Source organism: Berghia stephanieae, chromosome 9 (assembly GCF_034508935.2).
Source record: "Berghia stephanieae isolate SIO BIC M18660-M18661 chromosome 9, UCSD_Bste_1.3, whole genome shotgun sequence".
In the NCBI taxonomy this organism is placed as follows: domain Eukaryota; kingdom Metazoa; phylum Mollusca; class Gastropoda; order Nudibranchia; family Aeolidiidae; genus Berghia; species Berghia stephanieae.
In genome coordinates, this window is record NC_088368.1 from 45,059,825 (window position 1) to 45,082,549 (window position 22,725).

Sequence of the window (22,725 nt, forward strand, 5' to 3'; positions counted from 1 at the left end):
AATGCAGATGACCGCTCTGCATTAGCACGTGCTTTGTGCGAGTTTGTGTGATGGAGAAGGAACCAAAGTGATTCGTTTTATGACAAATATAATATACTAAGTGTTTTCTTAACATCCCCACCTTCCTAAAACAAGAATTTCGAGGACGACAAAATCCGTGTACCATGCGAAGCACTCAGAGATTTCTACCCAGTTGCATCCTTGTACATGTTCGATGACGACATCACAAACCAAAGGTTTGAGGCAGCTGGAATCCGCAAGGTCAAGGACACAGGAAACAGCATTTCATGCGAAGTGAATTTTACGTCGATTATGTTAAGGATGAGCAGAGACGGTGAGAAAAATTTATTATTTTATACAGACCTGCCAAATTGGAATTTTAAAAAACCCCGTAGTTTTCAAGGATATGACACCGCAGACAGTATAACTATCTTTTTAACTCACTCAATCCTAGAGATGTTTGGTACTTTTCAAAATTGAAGAGAAAAAAATGTATTAAAAATGAGCATGTACATATATTGTTTTATTCAACTATCATTAACATGTAAAAACTAAAAACATTAGCTTTGATATTATGCCTATTATTTGTCTCATAAAAATGCAATAAATAGGCATGGGGTAAAAGTAACACCGAGTATACTACGGATATAGTCGGTGTAAGGATTGAGTGAGTTAAAAAATGACCAATTTGTGTTTAAATACATTAGATTAATGCTTTTAACTCCTTTATGTACTAGCTTTGGAAACAAAACTTCGTTTTAGAATTTCTAAAAATCGAATTAAAGGTCTTTTATGTAACTTCTTCTTCTTCTTCTTCTTCTTCTTCTTCTTCTTCTTCTTCTTCTTCTTCTTCTTCTTCTTCTTCTTCTTCTTCTTCGTCTTGTGGAAACCTCCAATATTGTCGAGGATCACTCCACAGTTTGTAGTGTTTTACATTTTAAACTTGCTAAAACTCTGCACATAATACTAATTAAAAAAAAAAACAAAACAAAAAAAAAAAAAAAAACGAAACAAAAAAAAAAAAAACAAAAAAAAAAACAAACAAAAACAAACAAAAAAAAAAACAAAACAAAAAAAACACAAAGATTAAAAAGTCACGTTGTGAACTCTAGCAATCGCGTGAAGGCATGTTGGCAACCGTTTTCAGCCACTTCAGCTGGGAGGCCATTCCATAGTCGGGCAGTGGAAGGGAAAAACGAATACATGTGGGGGTCTGTTTTTTTTAATGTTGGGATGGTTACTCTTGATGTGTGTCCCCTCGTATTTCTTGTGCCTAACTGTCAATTAGGATCCGAAAATTCGTATTTTTTCACAATTTTCCTGGTAGTTGGCATGTCTATCTATATCATAGTGCGCTGACCAAACATACTATCCTCATTTTTGGCCAGAAGTTTAAAACTTTAATTAACTTCGATGTCTTTACAGCATTCTTAAACTCGATTTTTTAAAGTCATGACGCCTTTTCAGTGAAGTCACAGATTTAATAATATTTGGTTAGTTTGAAGTTATCTTCGACACATCAATATTTTCAGTTAAATATTTCTGGTCATATAGAAAATGGCATTTTTTCTGTCTAGGGCAGATCTGTTGATTTGTCTATTTTGATATTGTATTTGAATTAACGACTACACATGTCGGAGTTATCGTTTGGACGTTTTCAGGGTAAAAAAGCGTTTACCTCCATGGCCATCACCCAATAAAAAGGTTTAATCGTCCAAGCACCGTGTAGTGTAGCCTCCCAACGGAAAAGAGCAGCACTAATAGTTACCCAGCGTTCGTCACACACCAAGAGATGTGCAGACCTGCCATATATCCAGGATTTTCCGGGAGTATCCGGGATTTAAGCAAACATCTCGGAATTGAGCTGATAATGCCGGATTATCAAAGCCGAGGAATTTTTATTATTCATTTATTTATTTATTTTTTGCGAATTTTTAAATTTACGAATACACGAACGATTCAGTTGTACTCGAGCGATTCAAGAGTATTCGATTACGGAAAGACGGTGCGGTATCCGGATCGACTATTTACTCTTAAATGTCCTCTTTGGGCATAGACCACCAATACTAGATATATATATATATATATATATATATATATATATATATATATATATATATATATATATATATATATATAATATATATATATATATCGATTACTTTGTTAAAATTTTGAATCCACTGTTCAGACTGCATCAATTCAACTTCAATCCCACGCACCTCCGCCGGTTTTCGATCTCGTTGGCTCTTTGTTTGTCATCTAATGAACATCGCTTGATCTCTCCTCGAGCTCAATCTATATTTTTTTTGTAACTTCGAACTCACGCGTATCATTATTCAAGAAGATTTTCCCGGATTTGAAGAGCAGCAGATGCATGTGTACGAACCAAGTCGGCTGCTGTGACGAAGTGTTTGGCAGACTTTTTCTCCACTGATCTGGCCGGTAAAATCAGAAGGCAGCCCTTCAGCTTTTCTACAGACGGAAGTAATGATGACACCTCGTTCGTCACAACTCTACCCTCTGGTCGTCAGATTATATGAGGAAATAAATGGAGCTCTTGCTACTCAACTCCTGAGTGTGGTGGAGTGCGCTGGTTCTTCTACGGGTTAGTGACTTTAAGCTTAAAAATTATTGAATTGGTACTTTGGTAAAAACATTTAAAATTTGAATTTGATTTGATCTCAATGAAACCTATATCATTATAAAGTAAGTGCTTTTCAACACAATTCTGATGATACAAATTTTTTTTTAGATTTTTTTATTTTTTAATAATAAGCACTTTTCATATTATTGATACATTTTGATTACTCTTTACGTGCCTTTGTACTTTGACTGACAATAAATTGAAGAATATCTCTGCCAAATTTCATTGATATTGATAAAGTCGCATCTACTTTACTTTAGTCATCATCAAACTTATTTTTCAGGAGAAGAACCTCATATTTTTAATCAATTTTTACCAATTTTAACGCTAATTTATTCTATAAGATGAAAATGGTTTAGGAAATGGAAAAAAAAGTTAGACCTTTAACTTTGATATAATACCCAAACACTAGCCATGTGTTGTTTTTTTTTTTTTGGGGGGGGGGGGGTGGTAATTCATTGAATACAGGTAATCTAAGTCTATCGCAAAGCCCAAACTTTTCTGATTCGAGACTCTGGTTGGGAGGCAGCAGAGCGATTGCACATTCTCTCTGTAAAATTGACTGACATTTTTTCAACAGAAAGACGTCAATATCTCAGGACTAGTTTGTCGTAAAGGTACACGGTATCAAATTAAACATTATTTCAAGCCCCAACTAATTAGGTCAAAATGAAATGTTTTGAGTTTGAATATTTTATCAAAGTGCCTCGTCCTACATGTGCACAACTCCCAAGTATAGGGCCCTGCCTTATTCCCAAGTCGGACCCACACACTTTGCAGAGTTTTTGGAATAAGTGCTTTCTATAGGGAATGAGATTAGCGGAATAGTAGCGTCCATTGATTGGACGTCACCTTACAGAGAGATCATCAATTTGGTTTTGAAGGGTCTCAACCTCTTTCACCGGAAGCGAGGACGAGAGACGCTTGCGCACAACCAACATGACGTTCTCTCTCTAATAACTTTTCCGCCGGTGACGTCACAGACTATGGGTGACGTCCAATCAAGGGACGCTACTCTTCCGCTAATCTCATTCCCTATAGAACGCATTATTGTCCTTCTTGAGATTACAGCCAGTATTCCACAAGTATAATTGGATTGTGAATTATTAATATAGATTGACTTCAATGCGAGGCAGTGTGGTTAAATTTTAATTCCTGTACAGCGGGGTGCGAAGTTGAGTACCTTGCCTTGGAAAGAGCTCTTTACTCCTATTTTCTCACTCTACTCATTTGATTGACTTTGTTACTATTTATTGCAGGTGCAAAAATCTTTGAAATTATTCAATCTCATGACGAAGCTTTCCATCCCATGGAAGAATGTGACAGCCGTCTGTTGCGACAATGCCAGTGTAATGAGGGAGGTCCACAAAAGCGTGACTAAGTTTATTTGAGAGCAAAACCTTGCTGTGTTTATTAATGGCTGTGCCTTTCATCTCCTTCCCCTTGCGGCCAAAGCTGGCAGTAAGGAGCTCTATAATGATATTGAGAGATCACTTATGACATTTACGCCTTTTTTGGACAAGAGTACGAAGCGCAAAAAAGAATTTGGAGAATTCCAGCTAGAATGTGGAGTTCACCTATACACAATTATTTTAAAGCATGGAGCAACCCGTTGGCTTTGTCTTGAAGCCTGTGTGACACGTCCTCTGGAGCAGTGGGAGCCATTACAGTTATTTTTTCATGCAGAATTTTCATTCTTGACAGAGTCTCAACAAACAAACTTCAAAAGTTGACAGGATTAGGCGAGTCAACAAGTTTTTGAGCGACCCAACCTTTCGCCTGTACTGTATTTTCCTCCGTGACACCCTACCGCTTTTTAATATGCAATTCGGCTCTTCAGCAAGACTCGCCACAAATACAAAATGTCCATCAACGTCTTCACAACCTGTTCACGGACATATTGATCAGGTTTGTGAAGACATCAAAAAATGTTCAAACATTTTCAGAATTGAACATACCTAGAGAGAAAAACAATTGTCAAGAGAGGAGTTGAAGATTGGCAAAAGTTTCCTCTCCTGTGTGAACTTATGTCGTCCGTTCTTTGCATCCCCCATTCCAACGCTGACACTGAAAGACTTTTTTCCATGGTCCGAAAGAACCACACGGAGTTTCGGGCATCTATGTGAACTGAGACCCTGTCTGCCTTGATGGTGACGAAGTGCCACATGTTATCCAGGAACTGGTGGTGCTATGACATGGTTGTGGGGGATGCACTCTTGAAGATAGCCAAGCGTACGACTTCATGTATGCTCCAGAACTAATGGTGCAGTTTCTGCCCCTTGTGTTTGGGATGGTCATGGTCATAACATCCTAAGTCACATGACCACAAAAACGAGTTATTTTTCACACTGTTTTATATGACTTAGTATGGTTTGATCCTGACCTCCTCATATTTTAAAAATTATTTCTCATTTTGGCGAGTACGATTTTATTTTTCGACGTTTTTCCTTATATCCCTGATTAGGATGAAAAATCTAAATGTTGCTCCTCAAAATCACATGTTGGCAGGTCATGATGTGGCAGCAGCCTCTTATGGTTCACACTACTATGTTATGACGATCGACCTAATCAGCAAAGTCCGGTCGCATTCGTGCACCGTCCCGAACCCGCCGGGTAGCATCGTCACAACACACCTTTCGACTAGATGCTCTGCCGTCTCGGGTTCTTGCCCACAACGGGTACATATTGGACAGGTATGATGTGGCGGAGATTTGTTTATAAGGGTCGAGAACAGGCACTCTGTATTGGGAATGTCCTTCGTGTATCAAGCCGCTCGATTTGGGTTGAGACAGGGAACAAGAGCAACGAGACAAGCTGTCTCGCTTTGTGTGTGCATGCGAGTCAGTGCATCGAACTACTTGCCAATCATAAAAATCACATAGCAAGACTTCTTCTTCTTCTTCTTCTTCTTCTTCTTCTTCTTCTTCTTCTTCTTCTTCTTCTTCTTCTTCTTCTTCTTCTTCTCCTCCTCCTCCTCCTCCTCCTCCTCCTTCTTCTTCTTCTTCTTCTTCTTCTTCTTCTTCTTCTTCTTCTTCTTCTTCTTCTTCTTCTTCTTCTTCTTCTTCTTCTTCTTCTTCTTCTCCTCCTTCTTCTTCTCTTCCTCCTCCTTCTTCTTCTTCTCCTCCTCCTTCTTCTTCTCCTCCTCCTCCTTCTTCTTCATCATCATCATCTTCTTCTTCTTCTGTTTAAACTGTGTCATTTCAGTACCGACTCTAATCAAAAGCTGACGAAAGCACACTTTATACACATTGATTAACATAAGTGCACATCTAATGAAGGAGGTAACATTATTTATTTCAACACACATTTTCCGGTTAAATTTCGCAACATCTACAGAAGCGGTACCGTCTACAGCTACACAGGGTGTTCAAAGCTAATATAATTTCTATTTATCAATGCATATCTGTCAATGTGAACTATCTCCTCTATTCGATATTATAGAGGAATGAAACAAGTTCTAAAATTGAATTTAAAGAACAAACCGACGATAAAAACAAAACAAAACAAAACAAAAAAACAAACAACCTGAGCCTAAAGTAGGACACTAGTCCATCGCAAAGTAATTTCAGCCAGATCGAACAGACCCAGCAACCCAATCGCTGCTGGATCAGAAATAATCTCGACTGCACTTGAGATCGATCACGGTCCCGTTGAGTGTGAAGTGACGTTACGAACAGTAGAACATTGACCATTCATCAATCTGTTAGTGTTGGTTTAAAAAAAGGAAAACTAAAGAAAAGAAAGAGAAGAAAACAACGAATTCTTTGTTAAAGGCAGATCCTGGTGGATTTTTTTTATCTCTTGACAAAGTTACCCTTTAAGTATTTTGAGCCACAATAAACCCTGTAGAATATCATTGCCTAGGTTGTGAAATTCCCTTTCGTATAATAGCTAAAACAAAATAATAATAATAGTAATGATGATGATGATGATGATGATGATGATGATGATGATGATGATGATGATGATGATGATGATGGTGATACAAAAATAATAACAACAACAACAATAATAATAATAATAATAATAATAATAATAATAATAATAATAATAATAATAATAATAATAATAATAATAATATAATAATAATAATAATAATAGTAACAACAACAACTACAACACTATATATTTTGCATTCATTTTTGCCGAAGAAAACGTCGCCCTTTTAATATAAAGGCCGTAATGAAAACACGTAACTTTTATTTTTTTCTTCATCTTAAAGCCATCCAGCCCTTTATCTAATTCAACTTGATAGTACTATTGCTTTTCACAATACACAGTTAATTCATTTTCTTCTTTGGGAATTAGGTTTCCCCCTTAACCCTCTCCTTACCAACTATAGGAAAATCGTCACATTCGTTACAATACAACCAACATTTTTCTTATTCAAATTTCTTTTGTACATCATAAAATATAAAGAAAATGAACACAGTGTGTTGTTTTACTAAAGAAATTATGTATGGCAAGAACTTTACTGCTATTGTGTTTGAGTGATTAAAAATATATTTTGTGTTAGTTGGGTGCGAAGTTTTAGGGAAATTCCTGAATATGTCTGGTAAGGAGAGAATTAATTTCCTAGAATAGCATTACCAATCAGAAAACTTAAGTGGTTTTTCCTTGAATTGACAATTGAAATTCCCCATCATGCCCGGGTGGTTGACTTCCTTTTATCGTTCGATCATGCCATGGTTACGCTTGTGTGCGCTTTTGTTTTGTTGACTTCATTCACCATAATTTTATCCTTGTTTTTTCTCTTTCATGCACGTTGCCCAATGGCGGTTGCGGCATTGGTGCTGAACAGCTGTAGCCCCCACTTCCCCACTCTCCCCACCCCCGCCCCTGATCTATTTGAATTCGTCCAAAACTTGACTAATTTTTCACCTAAGAGGTTCAATTTGTTATATTTTCTAATAAAATGATGATCTATATCCTAAGGGAGATCTTTACGAAATAAAACCCAAGATTGATCACCCCTACTTAACAAATAAAAACAAATTGTGCGGCTATGTGGTCTAGTGTTATGACAATGACACTCGCTTTCAGATCGGAAGGTCCTGGATTCGAGCTTCGTTCGGCGAATAGTTGTCCCGGATTACCACTCAGGTGTAAAATGAGTACCTGGTGTTAACAGCGTTGTCTCTGTCCGAAAAATCTGTAACATCGCCTAACAGTCAGGCTCATGTCCCGACCTAAATATTAAATGTTGCTGTTGGCCAGGGACCCCTTGTAAAGCGCTTTGAGCATATTTAGTGGATATGGCGCTATATAAAAGTTCATTTTATAAAAAGCTTATCTTGGGACTGCTAGGAATGCAGCTCACTGCGATCTTTGACCTCGAATCGTCATCACAATCGCTGGTTAAATAAACAACCAATGGCATTCCTGTCTGTAATCACGAGTTCAAACACGGCTATTATTTAAAGAAAAGATAACTTTAACTAAAAGTTACGTGGGATTGTTATTATCGATTCGTTGACAAGCAAATTGTTGATATTTTATACGTCTCGTATATCAACCCATTGCATGTCAACCATACGAGGCCGGGTTCTAAAATTTGAATTAATAATTTATAGTAAAAATAAATATGAGGCCTGGGTCATGTTTTAATATCATAGTTTTGTTAGGAGAATAAATGTAATTTCTAAAACTACTCCTCCCCCCCCCCCCCCCTCCCTTGAAATGTCACATTGATTTTTAATTTTAGCTTTAAAATCCTTTTCTGGCATCAGACTTACTAGACAAAACTAGAGAACCAAGTGACTTAGCAAGGATTAGAGCCTCAATCTTTGACCCAAAGACTAGTGTATACGTTTACGTCATCAACTCGCCAAAGGATGAAATAAGCTTCATATATATTTAAATGCCAAAATTCCATTATATGTTACAGTGAATGACATAATTAGTCAGATGGTGAAAAGGTTTGAACTGAGATATTGCCAAGTTTAGTTAGAAACCCAATTGTTATCCAAAATGAGTTCCAGTCATAAATAATTAAATAAACACTTCTCGTACATTTTCGAGAAATATTAAAGCATTATTTCACGTCTAAATATTTATTTTTACAGCTAGTCAAGTTGAAAAATTTATGAAATTTGAGAATAGTTGCTGGATACCTTTCCCATACATGTGACCATAACTTCATGAAAAATCACCCGATTTACTTCAAATAAAGATTAAAATCCTCTGGTGAGCAAATTCTTTCAGAAAATATCACACACAAAAATACAAATACAAAATGTTCACCATCCGACTACAAATTATGTTATGCATTGACACATATAGCCTGGTATTCTCTATAGACTTGGACTCCAGCATCCTGTGGTCTCTGGTTGACCACTAACCTCAAGACACGTCAGCACTCAACCCAGACCTCGAAAACAATCCCAAGATAAGGCCAGGAAGAAGTATATCTGGAGGGCTCATCATCTGCGTCAGTTCCAGTCAGGTTTGGGGCCAATGGTTGATTTGTGACTCGATGCTAATTAATCTAAAAATAATACCTCATGTGAAGATTATAAGGAAATTAATTTTAAATAGAACTTTAATTACCAATAAAATTGTGATCAAAATTAAGTCATCAATGTTTTCACTTCAAGTTTTTCCATCATCATTGTTTCTTGTTTTTACCTCTATTTTGAATATTTATATTATCTTTGTCAGTTTTAATAATAGATTTATTATGCTTCATTGCCAATAAAAGTTTTTGACTATAAAAAGAACTATTTTGAATATTTTTCTGTGATATCTTTAAACATTTTTCCTAAAGACTGAAAAAAAACGTCATTTTTTATTTACAGTGTTGATAGACAAATGCATGGGTGCTCGACGATTCATAATTGTATATAGCCATTCGTTATAAATTTCTTGGTGAGTGAGTGACTGCGTGAGTCAGTGAGTCAGTCAGTGAGTGAGTGTGTTTGTTTATGGGGGAGGGAGGGGGTGTATTCCTGCATGGTAGCAATTCTTTTTTTAAAAATAGGGTTGTGGAATCAACATTGTTTGATGAATAGCCAATGTTACAATTTTATCATTGATCACAGAAATACTGGCACATCTAAAAATTATAACATTATCTTTTACAGATTGATGTACGAATGACTTGCCAGCCTTTCATAAATAAAGGGTAATTCTATAAACCGTTGGCTCAATTGAATATTTAGAAACACTGCTGGAGGGTAATGAACGGTCCATAATTTAATCTTTGGCCTTGAGAATTGCCAAAAAGGAGAAATACAAATTAATTTTTTTAAAGCTCAAAATTTGGCCACCCTACCGGACAGATCAAAGGTGATGGCCCTAAAGATTTGTCTTGATCTGTGTTAATTTGTACAATACAATGGTATTATAATTGAAATAGACGAGTGCATGTTCGTAACAGCCCTTCACTTATTTGCAAATAAAACGGTTTCTCCATATATGAGTTAACAGTCACTGGTGTCATTAGACAGGTAAAGAGTTATACCCCTTCTTTTGTTTTGTTTTTAAAAGTTCTTTTTAATTGTAAGCCTTGAAAGTACGACAATTTAACATTTAAATTTATTTGGAAAATATGATTATTTATCTAAATTTACTAATTCAATTTGTCAATTTAATTGGCATTTTTAAAAAAATTATTCACTGATCTCTATAATATTTTCTGACATTGTCTTCATACATCAAATCATTTTATCATATAAACATGTAAAAGGTAGTGACGGTGATCTAACGTTAGAGCATATAAACAATGTGTCTGCGTCCTATCACTCGTGAGGGAACGTAAAAACGGTGTCTACGTTCACTATGGCATTCTAATTGGTCATTTGACATTGAGAATCGCTATCTGGCCGCCCTATTGTCAAATTCATTTGCGCGCACCTACACAATAGGACATATCCTGATCGTTGATGGCTCAAAAATTTCATATCGATCTATGTTGGTTTCTGTAATGTGGTTTTTAAGGTGGAGGTAACTTTTTAATTAAGAAAATGTTTATGTAATAATTATCCATACCACTCGAGCGTTTTACATAGGGACAAAGTTTAAATGAACTGCCATACATCTGCCATAGATCCGACAGGGTCAGTTATTTCTTAACTCTTTCCTAACCAAACATTTTCAATGGTTTTACCAAAATGCTATGTTCTAAATCCAAATGGCTTTATTAAAACTCAAACTTAAGAGCATGTTAAACATCATATTGTTCTACAAAATAACATTAAGTTCTTTTAAAGTTTAAAAGATTTTTCTTCAAATTTTATGATGTACATAAGAATTCTGTGTAAGAAAAATGTTCACTGCATCGTAGCGATTTTGACGATTTTCCTGTAGTTGGTAAGGAGAGAGAGCTAAGGCTGATCTGAAGTATGTCACTCAGTTGATTGATTGTACATTTAATTTTTTTCCTCTCCGAAGCTTTCTGAACCCTCTTCCGATAAGTATTGGCGTTTATTTCATAGTGGACAAGTAAGGCGGCTTTCAACTCGCCAAGTTGTATTTTGATCCTGGTGGGAGGTTTTTAAAAAGAAGGTATGCCTCTCCAGACAGGTGCATATAGAGTTTAGGGCATAATTTCTCCTCATCCAGTTGATAAGGTTGGGCTAGCCCACAGAAGCGATAGGTTTAAGTTGATGGTTTAAACTTGTGGCTGGAGGTTTTGCTTGGGAAAAGCCAACGTGGTATTATATTAGGCGTAAAACGGCATTCGCTTCCATTTTCCGAGAGGTGTTCGGTCCGATTGTTGCCCGTTGTTCTATTGCTATTTCCAGTTCTTTAGCTTTCATATTCTTCTCATATTATTGACGTTTTTCCTTCACATTCTCATGCTCTTTTTCTCTCATTCGGTGTCTTTTTCTCTCATATTCTAACTCTTTTTCTCTTAATATCCTGTCAATATCATGTCTCTTTATCCTTCTGTCATCTCTTCTCTTCATAATTCTCCTTCTCTCATGATTCATTCTCTCTCTTTTTCGCTATATCTCTGCTTCTATGTGACGCTGGGAATTTTCTTGCACGAATTGTGCAAATGCTTCTCCTTACAGTTACAGTTCCTTTCCCATATGCATATACTCCTTTCGAATTTTTATTCCAATCGCCATGTTTGTAATTATTCGTAATGAACGGTTTTGATTGTTTCTACCGTTATCTACTAATAGGTTTGAGGCTAACCAGTTTAAATGGGCAACAATGGAGGCAGGAGTGGTGGATTTTATTTTTCTCTTTCACCCCACAGTTACCATACCACATCTCAATATCAAAGAAAATTACACCTCTTACATAAGAATCATTGTTTTTTTCACTAATTTCAAAAGATCTAAATTTCCTCAAGAGATGCAAAGATCTGTGCGCCACTTTTCTGTTAATAAAATCTATCTGATTTTTTTTTTAAGTAAGAGAGTTGTCAATATACACTCTGAGGTATTTAAATGCATCTGCTACTTCTACCTCCTCGTTTTCTATATTAAGTTTCACATGTTCGTTTTGTTCTTTATGTGTAAATGTAAAAAAACTCTGTTCTTTAGTCTTTGTGATATTAAATGAAACATACTAACATTTAGTGAATTAATCAACTTGATCAAAATATTCATTTATGCTATCGTCATAATTATTGAGAAGACCTACAATCGCTGTGTCGTCAGCGTATTTAACTATTTGGCAGTTTGAATGGAGTGATCGACAGTCATTGGTGTATAGAGTGTATAAAATAGGTGCCTTTACACAACCCTGAGGACATCCATTTGATAGTGTTCTCTCATGTAAAAGCTTTGACCCAAGGATCACTCTATCAAGGAAGTTTTTAATCCATTTCAAAATCAAATAATTAATTCAAATCTCTTGTAAATTATTAATAAATAATTGCGAATTATTAATAAATAATTGCGAGTTCATAGCATTAAAGGCTGATGAAAAATCTAAATAGAGGATTCTGGCATAATTTCCCGATGCTTTGTCTATATCATTATTATTATTATTATTATTTATTATTATTATTATTATTATTATTATTATTTATTATTATTATTATTATTATTATTATTATTATTATTATTATTATTATTATTATTATTATCATTATGATTTTTATTATATATATATATTATTATTATAATTATATAATAATAATAATAATATATAATAATAATAATAATAATAATAATAATAATAATATATAATAATAATAATAATAATAATAATAATACAAATATAATAATGACAAAATCGAAAGTGTAATACATCAAACATATTGTTTTTGTGTATTATGAACTACAAAACAAAAGTAAGTCCACAATTTTTAATATCTATTCGTTAAACAATTGTTGATTTATTTTCTCTTCTGGTTGTGGTATTAATAATAATACAATAATATTAAATGTTATTTGAACGTTGACAACACGTCATATTTCTTTACATGTAAAGAACAATCTATTATGATAGTAATGTGCCATTGATAAAGAACTTACCAACAGAATATTTGATTTTGATCAAGAATGTAGTATGACATTGGACATTATTCAGGGCATACACATAGTGGGCAGATTCACCCGCTCGCCACAGCCGAGTGTGTAGGCCATTGCTTTGCACGGCCCACACGCAGCTTCGCATCAAATTTGCAAGTATGGATGACCGTAATCCCGCATTGTGTTAGATGCAACTGTATTAATTAATTATGGTCTGTGTGTTTGGGGTGGGGGGGGGGATGGTGGTCTATAAGAGAGTGTACAATGTCTTTGTATTTACTTTCGCAACGTATTATGTTAAGAATGTCAAGTCTTAAAAGAGAAGTAAAGTAAAAGAGAAGTGATAGGCGGAAGAGATAGAGGCAGACGTACACACACACACACACACACACACACACACACACGTGCGCACAGATTGATAGACAAGAAGAAGAGGGAAAGAGAGAGAGAGATGGGGAGAGAGAGAGTGTGTGTGTGTGTTTGCCTTACATTATTGCATCTGTATATCAATACTCTCGAATGTACAAAGTCGGACATGCCAAATGAATGGAAATAGAGTTAATTATACGAATATTGAATATGACACTTATTTGTGTGTTGGATATTTAATTCTCACTATTTTCAATTAATGAACATTGAATGCTGTTTATAGTCTATAATTGATACATTTTTTCTTTAAATAAAAGTTGCACAGAGCATTTAAATTTAAAGGTTTTTTAGAACCAATTAGTTCTTAAAGTCCATTTACTAAAATTGCAGATTTGTCTTTCTGTCTTTAGCTTGATGTTAAGTTCTTCATTCACAAATTCTTAAATTTTTCAGGTATCATTGTATCAATTATCAATTATAATGAAACATTTGATCTTTTTCTCTGTATTTTTGCATTCATCACCCCAAATATTCTATAGAATACAATGTCGTTGAAGGACAAGTAAGATTACAGGCTGATAAGAAAGGTAAAGTTTTTTTGCAAGTTATCATTTTAACTAAAAAGAGGGTTACGTCAAGGCGATGGAACATCACAAAAGCTATCTAACAATCTATTGAATAAATCTTATTTCATATAAATTTGAAAGGATGAATAGATTCATACAGAAAAGATGATTTTTAAAACCGAGATTATTGATGATATGATAATTTCGTTCCCATACAAAACGCTTTTGCATATTTTGGATCCAAAAAAAAATTGAATCCATTGAAATATCGTGTTTTAGATCGACTGGGAATCTGATCGATTGACAAATATATGAAATTAAAATGTTGAGAATATTGGCTATTTAGCTTAAATGCTAGCCAACTAACTTGTGTGCGTGTGTTGAACCCGTGACCTCAAGAAGTCAGGGAGAAGTGGTTCTAGAGGGACTAGAATTTGAAGCGACTTTTTGGGGGGTCGTGGATAGCTCATACGATAGAGTCACGCTCTCCCCGGCCAGGCGGAGTTTTCGTACCAGTGAGGTCGCGGGTTCGAGCGAAGTTTTTATTCTCTATTGTCTTCTAGTACTTTCCTACTCACTTCATTTCTTGTTATTACTCGACTTTATCGTTTGGGAGGTCGTAGGTTATAAGTCACAAAGGCTAAGTAAGGCCTTGCTGAATAACTTAAGACACAGTATTAGGGGAATGCGTTTTCGCTGATTGTGTCCCTTTGATGTGTCCAACACAGTAAATACTTACATTTTGAGTGTGGGTCTCTCAAATGAATATTCAGTCACTAATGGACGGAATGAGGAATTGTATTATCGCCTAGTAGCCATTGTGTTTCGTTCCATATGTTACGGGTGGCTGTTGGTCAGAGACCCCTTGTAAAGCGCTTTGAGCACGTTAAGTGGATATTGCGCTCTATAAATGCTCTTTTTTATTTGTTGTTGTTTTTTGTTAGAGAACCCATCCATATATATATATATTATATATATATATATATATATATATATATATATATATATATATATATATATATTTATTATTATTAAACTAACACGCACTGACAAAACATAGTTTTCATTTTCATTTTGGTCAAAGAACTTAAAATTGCAAATAACGAGCGGTTAGGAATGGTTCAAAACTTTCCAAGGAATCCTAAACCTGAGACTTCCTAGAGGTCGTATATTTGAGACCAAATGACAAATTGTGATTCGTTATTCTTAACGAATCGGACCAGAACAGATGAAATATGTTGTTCTCAGCATACTGTTGCCAAATAAGATATTTTTTCAATACAATTTCATAGTTCAGACATAGATTTCTCTCCTGATGTAGAAGGCCAATTCAGATTGGGATTTGTTTTTCAGAATTCTATATTCTACACGTGTTTATATCATTAATCATCAATCCATCCATTCATCCGTCCGTCGGTCCATCCTTCCATCCAACCATCAATCCATCCATCCATCCACCCAACCATCCATCCATCCATCCATCCATCCATCCATCCATCCATTCATCCACACACCTATCCATCCATCCATCCATCTATCCATCCACCACCATCCATCCATCCATCCATCATCATCCATCCAACCATCAATCCACCCATCCATCCACCCATCCATTCATCCACCCATCCATCCATCCACACATCCATTCATCCACCCATCCATCCATCCACCCATCCATTTATCCATCCATCCGTCCGTCCGTCCATCCATCCAACCATCAATCCACCCATCCATCCACCCAACCATCCATCCACCTATCCATCCATCCATCCATCCATCCCATCCACCATCCATCCATCCATCCACCCATCCATCCACCATCCATCCATCCATCCACCCATCCATCCATCCATCCATCCATCCATCCACACCATCCATCCATCCACCATCCATCCATCCACCCATCCATCCATCCATCCATCCACCCATCCATCCACCCAACCATCCATCCATCCACCCATCCATCCATCCACCCATCCATCCATCCAAATCATCTATCCATCCATCCATCCAACCATCCATCCACCTATCCATCCATCCAACCATCAATCCACCCATCCATCGACCCAACCATCCATCCATCCATTCATCCACCCATCCATCGACCCAACCATCCATCCATCCATCCATCCACCCACCCATCCATCCATCCAATCATCCATCCATCCATCCATCCATCCAACCATCCATCCACCTATCCATCCATCCAACCATCAATTCACCCATCCATCGACCCAACCATCCATCCATCCATCCATCCATCCATCCATCCGTCCACCAATCCATCCACCCATCCATCCACTCATCCATCCATCCATCCATCCATCCACCCATCCATCCACCATCCATCCATCCACCCATCCATCCCACCCATCCATCCATCCACCCATCCATCCATCCATCCATCCATCCATCCACCACCATCCATCCACCATCCATCCATCCATCCATCCACCACATCCATCCAATCCATCCATCCATCCACCATCCATATCCACCCATCCATCCATCCACCCATCCATCCACCTCATCCACCATCCATCCATCCATCCATCCACCCATCCATCCATCCACCCATCCATCCACCCATCCATCCATCAATCCATCCATCCATCAACCCATCCATCCATTCATCCACTCATCCACCCATCCATCCATCCATTCATCCCTATCTAGGTCCCACACTTGAGTATTCCAACTACAACCTGTCAGTGACCCAAGCCGACCTCCGAGGGGTCAGCCACGACCCCCAAGCCTTAATCATCCAGATGGAGGGAGATTACTTTGTGTATTTTGGGATAGAGCTTGTCTACGGCCCTCAAAATTCTTGCAGGAAGCTTCATTACCAGGTAATAGATTCCAACAAGGAACTCAAAATACCCATAGCTATGTGGCTATGCGCAGCTATGTGGCTATGTGCAGCTATGTGGTCTTGTGGTATGACAGTCGCTTTCGGATCGGAGGGTCCTGGGTTCGAGCCTCACTCGGCGCATAGTTGAGTCCTTGGAAAAAGGCTCTTTACTCACATTCTCTCACTGTACTCAGGTGTAAAATGAGTACCTGGCCGTCTCTGTTTGAAAAAAAAATGTCATACTATCGCCTCACAGGCGTCATGTCCTACATGTTAAGTGTTGCTGTTGGCCAGGGACCCCTTGTAAAGCGCTTTGAGCTTGTTTAGTGGATATTGCGCGATGTAAAGTTCAATTTTTTTTTGCCTTTTGCAAAGACATGTCTTCAGAGGTTAGATCAACGGGCCATCGATATATGCTTTTTAAAAAAAAAATACTCCCTTCCACCACGACATCATATGACATCGTCGTCTTGACATTCCATGAAGGAATGTAGATAACCCATCAAACAAGATGTCTGATGTCAACAAGAATCACATATGTTGTCCAAGTGAGCAAATTAGGGGTTAATAATCTTGCCCATGGAAAACAACGAAAGTGCCTGAAGCGGAGCGGAGCTCGAACCCGGGACCTTCAATACCTTAACCACTCGACCACTTCGCTCCATTTGTTTATTTATATCCGGCTATAATCCTCTTAATATAGTAATTTTTTGCCTTATATTAAAAACTAAGGTACACTTTTCTGACAATTTTTCCCACTTATTTTCATATTTACCAAATTCTTATTGTCTTACTATTTCACCATTTTCTGGCGTTTTATTGACCTTCAGAACGATATAAACGCCTTTTACCCTTGAAAACAAACAAACAAAAAACAAACAAACAAAACAAAACAAAAACAACAAAAAAACAAACATTAACAAGTCTTGTAGAGACGGAGCTAAGCTTCTGGTGGGTACTCTACACCAGGTCCATGGTTCGAACTTTTTAGTTAAGTATTTCATTACGAACAGTAGTTTATGATTTATAGAGAGTGTGCGGTAAAGACTAAGGGAGTTGATTTTTGACATTTTACACGGTTCAGTCCCTTGATTCATCATCATTGCCTTTTTCACCCTGGGTCAGGGTTTATAGGCCACAGACAAACAGTTTCCATCCTTCTCTCATGTCTTACCACTTCTCCGTATATCAGCTTCTTTAATTCTTCTCCGTGTTTGATCTTCTGCCCTGAGGGTTCCAGTCCAATACTTTCTTTGTTATAGTGGAGTTTCTTTCTAAGCGTGTGTCCAATCCACCTCCATCGTCTTCTTCCTATTTCCTCTCCCACTGGTTTCTGCTGTGTTCTTTTCCATACTTCTTCATTTTTAATTCTGTCCATCCATTTTATTCTGAGTAGCTTACTCATGCACCTGTTTACGAAAATCTGTAGCCTCCTTATACATACCTGTGATGCGTTCCAAGTTTCACATCTATACAGTAGGACAGACTTCACGTTTGAGTTAAAAAGTCTTAGCTTTAGTCGAAGGGAGATATCTTTAGTTTTCCAAACTCTGTTCAAAGATGTGAATGCAGCATGTGTCTTTCTTATCCGTGCTTTCACCTCTGCTTCCGTGCCTCCATCCTTGTCAATTATACTCCCAAGATAGCAGAAAGTGTCTATATCTTCAAGTTCCTGATCTTTTACTTTGGTCTGCTCCCTTTGACGCGTACCTATCCTCAAGACCTTTGACTTTGCAGGGTGAATTCTTAGACCAATTGATTCTGAGAGGCTGTTTATAATTGTGGTTTTTGCTTTCATCTGGTCCTGGGTGTGGCACAAAAGAGCCAGATCATCTGCAAAAATCCAGATCATCCAACTGTGTCCAGGGATCCACTGTATCCCATTTCTCCGCCCTTTGGAGGTTTCCTTCATTAGCCAATCAATGGCAAGGATGAACAGGAATGGTGAGAGCAAGCATCCCTGCTTGACACCAGTCTTAATTTCAAAGCAGTCAGTAAGATGATCTTCATGTAAAACCCTGCAACTTGATCCTTCATACATTTCCTTACTGAGGTTTACTATCTTTTCAGGGATTCCATAATGTGCTAGAATTTTTCACAATGTTGCTCTGTCAATACTGTCGAAAGCCTTCTCGTAATCCAGAAAGTTTACAATAAGAGGAGGTTTTGGTAAACATGTAGTGCTACCGGTCATAATTTTAATGAGCATTTCCATCTGCTTTTCTTGTCGTTCAATGACTTGCTTCATTTGCTCTTGTTGTTGCAGCATTTGCTCATTTTGTTGTTGCATTTGCTCATTTTGTTGTTCAATCTGTTGTTGTAGTATGTTATGAGCTCTTTATTTGACATGACAGTAATGCTGACACAACTATATTATGTATAATAAGGGTACGAAGATGCGACGCGAGCGATGGGTAGTAAATTATTGATGAGATATAACTATAATTACTCACCCAAGCGTCCGACTGCTTGGTTGCTTGAAGACGACGTAGCGTTTTGTTTACGTTCGTGACGTAGCAGTTGACCTCAGTGCCCACGAGCTGTGGCGGGGAAAAAAGGCGGGAAGCTTCTTACCACGTGATGGGCGGCTGTCCACGAAGAGGGCGTCTTACCACGTGCTTACGACACTGCAGGCAAAAAAGACACTTGCTCCGGTTTCTCGGCTGGCAGTCCGTGGTGTGTTGACTTTTCAACTGACGTAACAAAACGCTCCGATAGACAGATGCTCAGAATAAAGTGAAAAATGCTCGTCGCCAATGTTGTGTTTTTGACGGGACTCCAGAGTAATATTGTGGAATCACTCAACTCAGAAGCGTCAGCTAAGTGATATGTGAGATAACAGTTTTATTACTTTCTATAAGTTAAGAGTATATACAAATATATCGCAACACAATGGTAGGTATGAAAAACTAACAGTATACATAACTCAACTATGGAAAGTAAGGAACAAAGAGTGCATCCTTCTCTGGGGCATGCTGCTCTTGATATTTTAAAACACAAATAATATTTTAACAATGGACTTAATGAATAATAACTAATTAAGCTGTAACTTAAATCAATTAGCTAATAACAAAGGGGAGCAACTCTTTCCTAGAGTAACTCTATGTATAAGTCCATAACAAGTTCCATTCTATAGACTGTTCCACTATGGCTCGCAGAGAGGCAATCTGATCGGTGATTGAACGGTTTTTCCAAAAACCTGCCTGTTCGTCCCGCAGTTTAGCATCTGTTGCATTCTTAATTCTCTCTAGAATAATACGGTTGAAAACCTTTCCTGGAATAAAGAGAAGAGTGATTCCTCGATAATTATTACACACTGAGGTCCCCTTTCTTTGGAAGCTTGATAAGATGTCCTTCCTTCCAATCCTTTGGGAATATCCCGTCATTCCAGATTCTCTCAAATAGTGGGTGCAGGGCCTCAGCATTTCTTTCAGCATCAACTTTTAGAGCCTCCGGTGGAATCTGGTCTGGTCCAACAGCTTTCCCCGTTTTCATCTTGTTAATGGCACCCACAATCTCTGCTATCGATGGTGGATCACAGCTAATTGGTAGCTCATTCCTTGCAGGCAAAATTTCTGGCTGGTTGTCTGGTGGTGGTCTGTTCAGAAGGCAGTTGAAATGTTCCCTCCATCGTTCAGATTGAGCCTCTCTTCCAAAAATAGTTTTCCCATCTGTCTTTGACTGGTACCTCTGGTTTCCCATATTTTCCAGCAAGTGTCTTGGTAGTTTGATAAAGGATCCTCATGTATCCTCCTGTCGCTGCTGCTTCTGCTTTCTCTGCAAGCCTGTTCATGAATGCTTCCTTGTCTTTCTTCACAGATCTTTTGACTTCCTTATCTGTCACATCTTCTAATGAACGTCTGAATCTTCGAGAGATTCAAAAATGATTAATCTGATTCTCTGTCACACCATCTGGTGAGACCCAAATAGCTTTGTGGATCCTCTTATGGATGAACACTGATCCTCCAATCCCCAAACAGTTGAATGCACAGAAATTTGCAAATCTCTCACCATTGTCGTTCATTTCTCCCATGCCATGACGTCCCATGATACCTTCATAACCTACATCATCCTGTCCCACTTTAGCATTAGCATCTCCCACCAATATGTTGATGTCTTTCCTTGGCAACTTGTCAATGACTTATTGTAGCAGACTATAAAATGTATCTTTGTCCTCATCTGTTGCATCATTTGTTGGGGCATAGATCTGTACAATGTTCATGCTGATCTTCTTACTCCGTGTTGTAAAGGACGCCATGATGATCCTTTCTCCGTGTTGTTCCCATCCTCTCAGTGACTTCTGGGCGAACTTGCTTAGAATTATTCCTACTCCCTGTGTATGAATCCCGTCCCCTCTCCCTGAATATAAAATCTTCTCCCCAGACTTTAGGTGTTTCTGTCCGGATTGTATCCAGTGGGTTTCGCTTACTCCAAGTATATGCAGTCTGTATCTTCTCACCTCAGACACAATTTGAGAGCTTTTTCCTGCTTCATACATGGCGCCAACGTTCCACGACGCAATTCGAAGCTGCTTGTTTGTCGAAGACGTCATCGGGTCAGCAGAGTCCTTTCGGCTTTGTCTGTTGTCCTTCATAAGTTCTGTAATTTCAGAAACTCTTCGGTTGCCCAAGCTAAAAGAAGGATTTGGTTTGTCCGTCTGCGTTTCTGTAACGGTTTGAGTTTTACGGAAAGGGGTGTTAACCCTTTGCCAACCCCCAACCTGGAGGACCAGTGACTCAAAGATGGGGGTATCACACACCAGTAGTCGCCTTTTACGACACGCTGGCTTGGCGTTGACCTATTCTTGACCCTCTCAGTTGAAGGACCCCGGACACCACACGGGGAGTCCCTTGATTAGCATATAGATTTATTCAAAATGGTGACCAATGCTTTCAACACAATAGACCCTGTATCGAAAAAAACACTACAAAGAAAAAAAAATGAATGTGTGAATGAGATTGATCCATATCACATAAAATCGGAAAACTGGACAAAGGATGAAAAGACTTATCCTCCAATCACGTACCGTCATATTTTTAGCTGTCTATCTATCTATTTATAGATCCTCCTATCGGAAACGTACAGGTAATCATTTGGTCCCCTGGTGTAAAACAGTGGTATCTTTCGTTAAGCAAATGTACTAGCGTCTAGCAGGCTACACGTCTTTTCAAATGTATAAAAGATATACGCCAAGTTACGTCATGAGGAATTTGGATATTGTATTGCAATGCAATGTAATAATTAACTTTACCTCATCATACCCCAATTCCAAATAGGATTCAATAGTCTGATGTCACGTCCGCCCAGCAAACTAGCAACTTGGTTCTAAACTTTTCATTCTTAATGCTGGCTAGAACTTTTTCATATATCATGTGATCAGAATGTATAAAAGTCAAAACAGGATCAGATTTATAATGTTTTTTCTCCTCTGGATACAATTTTATGCTCGTTGGAGAAGTATTTAATTAGGGCGTCCGCTAGTTTAGTACCAGTTACTATGCGTCATTACAAAGGAAGTGACGTCACGACTGTTGAACCCTATTGGTTTACAAATGAAGAATCACGTGACAAATTACAAATTACTTTGGCTGAAACATACTCATTCACACAAATACATAAGTACAAACTCATTCACACACACACACACACACACACACACACACACACACATACGCACAATCACACACACACACACAACACAAACCAGACCTATCTTGCTTCTCATATCATCTACTACTAAAATCGAATAGATGATGATAATGGATATATTATGTCTATCCACCCACAGACCTCCATCATCCATCTGTTGATCCAAGAAAACTCCACCCAGTACCCAAGAGCCTTAATGGCATCTGAGCA

At 37.7% G+C, this 22,725-nt stretch overlaps 1 protein-coding gene across 3 annotated transcripts in view; it reads left to right on the forward strand.

The window, feature by feature from the left end:
• The window catches only part of LOC144980312 (uncharacterized), a 45,120-nt gene that overhangs the window by 14,874 nt on the left and 7,521 nt on the right, over positions 1 to 22,725 (forward strand). For 2 of the 3 annotated variants that reach the window (XM_078927969.1, XM_078927968.1), the window contains exons 3-5: positions 136 to 334; positions 13,989 to 14,036; positions 16,692 to 16,864. In XM_078927969.1, the coding sequence (XP_078784095.1) occupies positions 136 to 334; positions 13,989 to 14,036; positions 16,692 to 16,864 (420 nt within the window). The remainder of the gene's footprint in view (positions 1 to 135; positions 335 to 13,988; positions 14,037 to 16,691; positions 16,865 to 22,725) is intronic. The other variant, XM_078927970.1, reaches the window with a different exon arrangement.